Source organism: Corvus cornix, chromosome 4, assembly GCF_000738735.6.
Source record: "Corvus cornix cornix isolate S_Up_H32 chromosome 4, ASM73873v5, whole genome shotgun sequence".
In the NCBI taxonomy this organism is placed as follows: Eukaryota; Metazoa; Chordata; class Aves; order Passeriformes; family Corvidae; genus Corvus; species Corvus cornix.
In genome coordinates, this window is record NC_046334.1 from 9630797 (window position 1) to 9641562 (window position 10766).

Below are 10766 nucleotides of genomic sequence, written 5' to 3' on the forward strand. Positions count from 1 at the left end.
TATTAGTAGGAATGAAGGGCAAAAACAGGGAAGAGGTGTCAAATATTTAATAAGGTATTACAACTTCCTCCCAGTGACAGCAGCTCGATGAGACCCAAGTCCTGTTTGCACTCAAAGGTGCTATAACAAACCTCCCAATGTGAGGTCCTGGTATTTCTAACCAGTAAAGCATAGCATGAGCTCCTGATGTGTAAACAAGTTGAGAATCTCTCCATTGTTGAGGTGTCAGCAAATGCCTACACATCTTCAAATGTCCCATCTACAGCACTGTGAAACCAATAAGGAGATTAAAGTTGCCAGGCATACAAAGAAAACAAATGAAGCTTATGCATGCAACAAAATTCTTGCTTTTTTGGGGTAACATTAATCAGGAATTTTTGTATCTAACATTAAAAAATTATTTTATAATATACTTTACAAGTGCAATTCTCCAGAACAAATGCATTGGTTTTAAACCCAGGTTGACTTGGATTATTCCAACAGTTTTTCACAGTTCTGGCAAAAAATACATATCCTATAAAATATGCATCTGCATAAAATGCCCAAAATACAAGTTTTTATGGCCATCTCTTAATACTCCTGAAATGAGAACTGGGGGTTCAAAACGCACCCATGTTTCTCAACTGTAAAATCCATTTTGTTTACTACTACAAAGATCTCCTTGTGTATGCCAGGCTAACGAAAAACAGTTTTGAAAAAAGGAACTAAAAGGACCACACTGACATTTATCTGAGCAATATTAGTTACATTGCCCCACTGTGGCAATGGCAGCACAATCTAAATGATTTTTCACTGAGCTTCAAGACAGGGAGAAGCCCCACTACGGAAGGATGGGATGCAGTCAGAGTGAATGCACCTGTAGGTTCGCTCTTTTCTAGGAAGTTCAAGCATTTCTGTACTACTTTGCAAACAGAAGACAGGCACACTTAAAACAGAGAATATAGCTAATATAAAAATATAGCTGCTTTGCAGAGGCAAAATATAGCTGTTTTTCTTGAAGATGTAACATTCCTTTTATTTTGGTGTCATTTACAAGGATAAAGCAGTTCATTGCAATTTTTGTATTTACATAAATTCAGAATTCAGCTTGAGGTCAGAAAAGCTGATTTTATTGTATACACCACTGACTTCAACTGGCTTTGCAGTGTAACAACAGCACAACAAAATTAACTTTTTTTTGCAGAAATTATAGTGGAAGACCCAGCACAGAACTCCATGATTTCCTCACTGGGGAAACAGTTACGTGCCAAAGACAGGAACACCTCAGCCTGCAATAATCCATTAATTAAATGAGAAAATGATTCTATAGACCAAAAGCATCAAAATAAAAAGGGACATTTTAGGTTTCATAGGAGTTACAATTCTTTATTATAAGAATAAAACATTGCAACAAGGTGTTGGATCATTTACTGAAACTAACATTTGCATAACTTTTTCAGTGTTTTGAATTTGTATTTGAAACATTTGAAAGAAATAATAAGGGAAAACAATAGCCCTCCTTTTTTTTTTTTTTTAACATGCCTGTGTGGCAAGAATGCTCTAGGTTTGACAAGGGTGGTACCATCTATATACATTTAGGAAAACATGCTTGCTTTGGGTGTAAAAAAATAAAATTTATTTGTTAAATTACACATAAATATAAGGTACAAATGTATTTTTAAAATACAGATAATCACACTTGCATTGTGTACATATGAAAATACAGTATTTTAATATTCAACATACACAGACACATTTATGATAAATGCAACTAGTTGGCAATGCCAGATCTTCTCAGTCTATTTTTTATTCTTTTTTTTTTTCCCTTCCAGTTTTCCATAAATATGGAAAAATAGGCTTTTGAAACAATTAGTTCTGCCGGACATCTTGCAGCAGCTTGTTAATTTCTGCCACCAGCTCACTGGCATCCATGAGTTCATGTTTGCCATCGCTGAGGTGGTTGAGCACGTTGTCAAAATCATCTTCTTCGTAGTTCTCCGGGATCTCCTCCATGGCTGGCAGCCATTTGGACGAAGGCTGCACTCCCGAGTGAGTCCCCAGAGTGGGCCCATTGTTGGCAGGGTTTTGGAAATGTGTGCTGGCTGCCCAGGCTGCCACCCCTGGTGGATAATTTACAGTCTTGGCTGGCAAATGTCCCTTTCTGCGCTCCAATGAGTTGGAGCGATCCATCTCATTGCACTCTGTGTAGGCGTCCAACGAGGTAGGCAGCAGGCGCTGGAAGACGCTGCTCATTTCGGAGAGGAGGGAGGAGGTGCAGGTGTCCCCTGATTCCTCCTCGCTCTGGCAGTCCTTCCCAAATGTTGAAAAACTCTTTTTCTTCTCACCAGCCTCAGCTGCCTGGGCATCCTCCTCGAGGCCCTGATGATGCTGCTGATGCAGGTGCTGCTGGGGTGACTGGAACTCCTCCCCAGGGATGAACATGTTGCTTCTGTAGTCAGAGGAGGGAGAGGGCAGCGGTGGCATCCAGCACTGGTCAGAGTGGCCCAGGACCCTGCACTCCTCTGTGCACAGCCGCATCGCTGCAAGAGAGACATGAGGAGAGTGAGCATCCCCTCCTGCTGCACACAGCACCTGCACTCACATGGACTCCTGACACCAGGACTGAACTTCCCCAGGGATGTTCAAATCTGGTGTTCGGTTTCACCTTCTGTGTGCAGGAAGGTGGCAAATACAAATGGTCTGGTACCTCCATTGCCAAGAACAAGAACAACCAATGCAGTTAATGTAAGACAGTAATGCAATCTCTTACCTAAGGCTGAAGATAAACATGTAAATCCCAGATGGAAAAACAAGCACTTGTGGCTTGAAGCCATACAAGCCCTTTGTACAGTTCTAACTCATTAAAAAATATAAAATAAAAGGAAGAAATTTCTACCTCCAAGCACTCGAGTTTTAGACAAGTCTTCCACATGAAACTAGTGAGGCAATTCAGAGCAATAAAGTGGGAATAAATGGACAGGGGAAATAAAGAACAAAGAATAATAACATGCAGAGGGATCTCCTTTTCCATTAAACTCCTTTGTTCTGACGTGTATGTAGAACTCCAGATGATCTACTGCCATATTACCTTTTTAAATAAATCAGTTAAATCTTAATCCACTATCAGAATACCTTGGGTCTAATTCCCAGTCTGTGTGACTCTGGTGCTTATACTGGATTTATACTCTCAGGTGTACTTGCAGCTCTGTAGCTCAGATTACTGGCCCATGCTGGCTCAGGCTTTGGCACAAGGAGGGCTCGAACCCACTGGATGGGAATTGAGGTCATTCATGAGGGCTTCTGAAGAGCAGAAGACAACAGACCTGCTCTCTCAGCTTCTTGGTTTATTGATATCTCTCAGGTAGAAGCAATAAGATGGGGCAAATGACTGGAGCCCTGAGAGGTACACTTATCCACACTGGCCCACCAAGGGGCACTGCAAGAGTTTTCTGCAAACATTCTAAGAGGTCTGAGAATGGTTCCTGGGAGCAGAGACATGAGAAGCCCAATTTGACAGACCGGCAGAGAGGGATGTGCCAGGAGAGACACTAAATTTTCCACTCCAAAGGGAACTGATTGTAGGACACAAAGCCTCGCGTCAGGCTGGGTGTCTGTGTGCCTGCCAGATCTGCTGGAGAAGATCTGGGTGCTGCTGGGGCCCTAACGGGTTTGAGTTACCAACTTCAAAAGACAACTTTCAGAAATTACAGACTCTTTACATTATGCATATTTTGACCATTAGAAACTCCTGCCCTAATCCCTTAATGGTTAGATTACCCCACACAGAATAGAGTTTCATGTTCTTTCTCAGTATATACTGACAACATAAGAAATGTTTGCAGTCATGACCTGGAAGTTTTCCTTGCTCCCTCAATACACTTCCCATCTGGCTCTGGATCAACTCTGTTTATCAAAAAATATTTTTGTAGTGGTGTAAGCAGAATTGAACAGAGTATTTCAATTTAGGATGTACCAGTGATTTATAATAGTGCTTTCATACTGTCAGCACTATTTATTTTTGCACTTTACACAGCCTATCATATTGTTTGCTTTCCTAATGGCCTTTCCATTCCTGTGAGCATAAACTTTCTCTGTGTCATGCATGCAACAGTATGAATTTCTTCAAGATTACAAGCTCAGACAGCAGCCTGGATATTGCACAATCTATTGCAAAATAACTGCTGATCCAGGAAGTTTCAAACAGACAAAGCAAACTAGAATATATCAGTGGCTCAAGTTTTGATACAAGTGACTGAAATGCCTGCAAGTGTTTGTTCCCATGTATGATGTTTTACAGAAAATGCCCAAGAGTTAGAAGTGTCAAAAGACATCTAAGTGATCCGTGACCAGTTCTCAAGTCATCCCAGAAGGTGAGGATTACACTTCTAAATAAGAAAACTCCTTTAAGACTCCTTTAAATTAATTTGATACTTTCAGTGGTCTAGCATTTTATTAGCAGCAAAGTTTGTCTTAGCATCAGTTTTCTAACTTCTGTTCTCAGGAATGGTTTTGGTTTAAAATAATAAATTCTGATGTTCCTGAACACAAAATCAAAAGATACTCTGAAGTAACTGAATGGTGACACAATCTGTCCTTAAATCAGATATAAAATAAAAAATGTCCAGATGCACAACAGCTTTTTCTTTCTCCTTTTTTCCTTCCCCTCCTCCCCGTTCCCTCTCCCCCGCCTCCTCCCCCCCCCCCCCCCCGAATATAATGCTTGTTGGTTAAGATTTAAAAAGAAAAATAAACAAGTCTTTCAAGGACAGTTATTGAACTTTCTGATCATGTAATTTGTGGATTTTTGAGAGACTGGCTCCATTCCTTTCTTGTTCCACCTTAAACAGACAAACTGAAAGGGCCTTCCCACAGCATTTTTGCCTGTGTCCAGACTGACAATGCAGAAACCTTTCGAAATGGAGAACAGGAAACCTTCAGGAAGTTATCTTTTCCTTTTCTTATACTGAGGTTGTAGATCAATTCAGGTCTCATTTGAACAGGTTCAACAGACTTATCTGAAGGATTAAGGCCAGGCATAGCAGTAAATGGACATCCGGGTAAGATTAAATACCAATCTTGATAGCTCAACCAGGTTCCACACTGAGAGGAGTTTCCCTTACTTTGAATGTAATTAGCCTGGCATTTTTGGAAATCCTATCCTTTGGCTTACTGTTTAGAGAAGGAATTGTAAGAACTGAAAATGGGTCATGGGCATTTCAGCCAGCTAAGAGGACAACCATTCCTGTCTGCTGGCAGCCCCCAGCTGCCCACTGTAAAGGGATCGCTCTTCCCTCGCAGCAGCAGGGCTGGATGCCAGTGCAAACACCATTGCACTTGAAGTTCCCCAGGCAACAGAGAGCTCCAGGAGATCCCTCCCTGCCTCCTTGCTAAAGCATAGGAGAGAATGAGACATGTCTCATCCTAGCTGGCAGAGGAATAAGTAGTAGGAGTTAGGGAGGATGAGGATAAAAATATATTAGGACTCCAGATTTAGGTTAAAGATTCTGAAAACAGAGTAACCCTTCAAGGCCTCCAGTTTTGAGCACATTTGAGGAGGTAGGTGAATAGCTGGGTATGTGATACAAGACCTAAACTGGAGCAAAATATGCACAGAAAATTTTAAAATTAAAATGTATAAGAAAAACAATTTGAACTTTTGGCATTCTGTCTTGCCCTAGTGTAACAGCCCTGGTTAATACATGGGGGTCACTTTAGGAGGGCCATGTGCTGCACCACCCCCCAAAGCAAAGGGCCTCCACATATAAAATTACTTCACTAAACTTGTTAAATTTATAAACTTGGTTCAGTGAATCCTACTGAAATTATCTGGCCCTCTGGTTATACAGAGAAAACTAAGTATGATCTCAAGTAAGAACAAGATCCAGGGTACAACCAGATAATTATTACAACAAAATATACAACCTGTATAATTATTAAAGTAATCACAGAATTCTTCTATCTATACTAAGCATGAATTCCCATGACCTTTTATTTAACTTTTATTTGGGCATAAATTTAAAAGCAATACTTCATACATATGAATATGTATATGTGTGTTTATCCTACTGCCACTCACCCTTTTCTAATTTATTTTCTTTTCGGCCCTCTGCCCCTGAACTGTACCTCTTAAGCTCTTTCTTCCAGAAATTAGGGTTGCAAGATTTAAAATCTGGGACATATTTAGATCCTTCCCTTGCCGCTCAAGTTCATTTTTCAGTGGGAAGAACACTTTTCTTTCTTTTCCATCCATATTTCCAGTCCACTTTCACCCTCAATTTCTAAATGGTAAAAGTTTGTATCATATGGATCAAATCCACTGTGGAAAACTTATCTCCCAAATTATAGTTCACTGTATTTTTAACAAACCACAACTGCCTGGCTTTGCAAAAACATCCACCCAGTCACTAAAAGTCTAAGAACTTGGAGCAGATCATACTTTTAGGAGGAATCTGGAGCCAGCTCAAGATGTGAGTAACAAAAAAAGTAGGCATTGCTCTGGGTAGATTTGCAATTTTATCTGAAGTTTCATTTTAGTAGACATGTCAAGGCTTCAACTCAGTATTTATCATGAAGCGGAGTGAAAAAGGAAGGAAACACAGGACTTGAAAGCTAAAGAGTTTTTGCTTTCTCAGTAGTAGTTTTATCAAAGTGACAGCCAGGCAGTACTGTAAATAAACTGCTCAGCTTCCATTGTGCTCTTACCTGCAGGAATTCTCCCATCTGTAAGGAAAAGGTCACTGAATCCTTCCCCAAGAAGTCTGTCAATTGGAGACTCTCTCCCCAAATCATAATCACTGTCTCCAGCTTCACTATCACCCCGGCCACTGTCTTTCAAGCTGAATTTATCCATATCTTGCAGGGCATATCTGTAAAGAGAATTGTGGAGAACTATATTATGTCAAGTATGTTATAGTCCACTTTTTGTTTAAAAATACATGTCTGTATTTTCTGATCTGTGTACATTCATATGTAGCAGAACAGTCTGGATTCTTACCTATAGCTTCTGGAATACTTGTTGCCTCGAAAACTTGGCCTTGGTTGATACTGGCCCTGGTGAAGCATGGAGAGAAGCTGAGAAACCTGCTAAAGAAAAGGTGAAAAGACTGATTCCTTGAAATAAAAGCTCAAGCTCCTAGCTTTAAAACCACTAATTTGATTCTCAGGTTTGTTTGTGGTTTATTTTTTCTCCTTTAAGATTTAATTAAATCAAATTCCTGCACATATATAATGCAGTACAACAGACTATTTGGTAGTGTAGTGTCTGACACGGGAAACATCTGAAGACTCTGTACAATAAGGAAGTTCACTGCTGTTCATTAGCTTCTTAACTCATAATAATTAATTCCTTAACAAGTAAAACAAGCACTTAAACAGAGGTAGAGTTTTGTTTTGGTTTAATATATTAGAATCAAGCCTTTATCATTCCAGGATCCTTATTCAAAACAAAATGGCCTTGCTTTACATGTAAAGAGTTACCAGGACACAGATTTTATTTATTTAAGCCATGACCCAGCATTTCCAGTAAAAACTGAGACAGGGAGTCTCAAAGTTTGAGACACAGTGATCATATTTTACAACAGCTGTACTCAAACTGTGTCAGAACCTTTTAGTTCTTCACCCCCATTAATAAAAGAGTTTCCTGGATTGTTCCTGAATATAAATACTCAGGCACTCTTTCTCAGATGGAGCTGTACAGAGGGAGAGGGCAGGCAAGGAAGAAAGAGTGAACAGTTAACCAGTGCAGAGCACTATGTTCCACTCCATTGTTTTGACTTTACAGAGAAGAACCAAGGAATAATGCAATTAACAATAGATTTAACCCTGTTCCCCAGGGTAATGGACTCTGTTGATATTGGACTAAAACTGAAAAGCTATGACATTGAAGAGAAATCCACAACACATTCCCATGAAGCATAGACCTGACTGTCTCTTGCTCTCACAGATTGCATGCAGCGGTATGTGTATGCTCCCAAATGAGTGCCTGCATAAATGGATGTGCAAAAACAAGGTCTGGGCCTTACCTCAACAGCCGGTGTAGCATGGGTGAGCTCGAGGGAGAAATTTTCGGGCACGTGATTCGAGGAGATGGTCACCAGGCTGTTCAGTGATTGGTGGCTGTGGTGGCTCTGCCGGCTGCTCATTTGACCCCTCTCCAGGGCCGGGGACGATGACGGCGAAGCTCTGTGGTGAGATCTGATGGGTAGAGTGCCATTAACCGTTGGCACCAGTGTTATGTCCCCTTTGTGGATCTGCCTGGAGGGACGTTTTGGATGGTGCTGGTAGGTTGATTCAGCCACACGACAGTTGTAAGACCTGGTGTCCTTTTTCTCTCGATTGCACCTCGTAGCAAAGATAACCATAATAACCAACAACACAGCACATATTGATCCTAAGGATATAATCGTTATCATGGAGATGTCCAGGGAGGGTTGGCTTACCAAAGTTGCTTCGGTGCTTGAAAATGAATAAACATGCTCCAAAATGGTACATTTCAGAAGAGCTTTAGTACTAAGCTGAGGGCTGCCTTTATCCTGGACTATTACTAAAACCTCCCATTGTTTTGCTGGAACTGATCCAACACTCACATTGATAGAGATGTCACAAGTTTGGGGATCCATCACAAAGATGCTGTTTTCCTTGTCAGTTGCTATGGAGCAGCTGAGTTCAGAGTTCATACCAGAGTCTCTGTCTGTAGCCCTTATCCTGGTGACAAGAAAGCCAATTTCAGCATCTTTAGGGATTGAGATTTCTGCTGTGCTGTTGTGCAGCGCTGGCCCCACGATGACAGGAGCATTATCATTTTCATCAATGATGGTGAGTACAACCGTGGTGTTGCTAACAAGCTGCTGGCTCCCTCCATCCCTAGCTTGGACCACGAAGGCAATTTGATTTACTTCTTCATGATCAAAGGTCCGCAGGGCATAGATCGCCCCGTTGGAGGGATCAATGGTCACATAGGTGGTTATAGAACTTCCCAAAACAGAGTTCTCCAAAATAGTGTATGTCACCTGCCCATTGTCGCCTAGATCTGGGTCTGTGGCTGTGACTGATGTGATGTATGCTCCTGGAGAGTTATTTTCCAAGATAACAACTTCGTATCTGTTTGTTTGGAAGCGGGGTGGGTTGTCATTTTCATCACTGATTTGGACAGTAAAGTGTTTCACTGTGGAGAGACTTGGCGTTCCCTTGTCCTCTGCTATTACAGTCAAACTGTATTCAGATCTCTTTTCCCTATCTAGAGTGGCATTAGTCAAGATTAAATAGTTATTTTCGTAAGTCTTTTGAAGTTTAAAGTGGCCATGCCCGTGGAGCTTACAAATGATCTCTCCATTCACACCAGAGTCTTTGTCTTGCACTCTGACCAGGGCAACAAAGGTGTCCAGGGGTGACCCTTCAGAAATGTAAGCTACCTCTTCTCTCTCTGTGGACATCAGATTTAAGTTAATTTCTGGCTTGTTGTCATTCACATCCACAACTTTAATTATAATTTTGCAGTGAGCTGGAATAGAATTTGGCCCCATATCCTGAGCTTGAGCATCAATTTCATAAGATTTGGTTACTTCATAGTCCACTTGCTTCAGCAGGGTCAGGTGACCTTTTTCTGGGTCTATCCTAAAAGTTTCTGTAATTTTGGCAGACACATGACTGCTAAAGGAGTACATGACCTTCCCATTGGCGCCCTCATCTGGATCAGTAGCATTGAGGTCTATGAGCAAAGTCCCAATGGGAGAGTTTTCCAAGAGCTGGATAATATACGACTGCTGCTCAAACACAGGGCTATTGTCATTGGAATCAGAAATGCTGATTTTCAGTAGGGATGACCCAGATCTCTGAGGTACTCCTTTGTCAGAGGCAGTGAGTTGGAGTTCATAACTCGACTTCAACTCACGGTCCAGCTCTCTAACCACGATCAGGTCTGCATACTTAGCACCATCAGTCCTGGTTCTCACATCAATGTTAAAAAAATCATTTGCAGAAAGGGAGTAAGTGTGAAGGGAGTTGTCTCCCACATCTGGATCAAAAGCACCATCCAAAGGAATCCGTGTTCCTACAGCTGCACTCTCTGATATCTCAATAGGGATAAGAGCTCTGGAAAACTGCGGAGAGTTGTCATTAATATCCAGCACTTCAACTTCAACATGGAAAAGCTGCAGATGTTCAGTGGGCAGAGTGATCACATCAAACTCTATGGAGCAGTTTAAGTTTTTCTGGCACAGTTGTTCCCGATCAATTTTAGCTCCTATGCTGATTTCTCCATTATCCTCACGGACTACAAGCAAGGGAGAATTTCCCCTCTGCATGGCTCGAAACCGAACTGAGGAAGGGTTAGGCATTTTTAATAAAACATCAGCAACATCCTCCGATAGTCTTGCAATTACTGATCCAACCTTCTGCTCCTCATAAATCCTGTATTTCAAATTCTTGCCCAGCACAGCATTATTGCAAGATATTATGATCAGTGCAAAAATGAATAGAAAGTGCATTTCACTGCCGATTCGATACATTTGTAAGTTTTTGCAATTAAAAAGCAATTATTTTGCCTTCCTTCGGTACCTTAAACCCAGAGCACATCAGAACCTTTCCAACTTGAAAACGCCTTTTCTAGCAAGCCAAGTATTAATAACTTACAGATCAGAGAACTTTTTGCTATTTTTATACACACCGTGCCGGGACATCCAGATACAATCTGTAAGCAATCCACGCTTTCTCATTTGACTCAGCGCTCCTCTTCCAGGTTGAGGTGTTCCGGGGCAGCGTGCTACTCTCCCGCCGTTAGCATCCAGGGA

At 41.3% G+C, this 10766-nt stretch overlaps 1 protein-coding gene across 2 annotated transcripts; it reads right to left on the reverse strand.

Annotated features, from left to right (window-relative positions):
- Positions 1-988: 988 nt before the first annotated feature.
- PCDH18 (protocadherin 18) lies at positions 989-10484 on the reverse strand. Of its 2 annotated transcripts, none has more exons than XM_010411107.3 (4): positions 8001-10484; positions 6974-7062; positions 6682-6845; positions 989-2519 (listed from the first exon to the last, which is right to left on the reverse strand). In XM_010411107.3, the coding sequence occupies exons 1-4, from the start codon at positions 10482-10484 to the stop codon at positions 1849-1851; spliced, it is 3408 nt and encodes a 1135-aa protein (XP_010409409.1). In that variant the 3' UTR covers positions 989-1848. The 2 variants fall into 2 exon arrangements, with proteins under 2 accessions (XP_010409409.1, XP_010409410.1); XM_010411108.3 differs by having other exon boundaries at positions 1849-2519; positions 6974-7059.
- Positions 10485-10766: the final 282 nt, after the last annotated feature.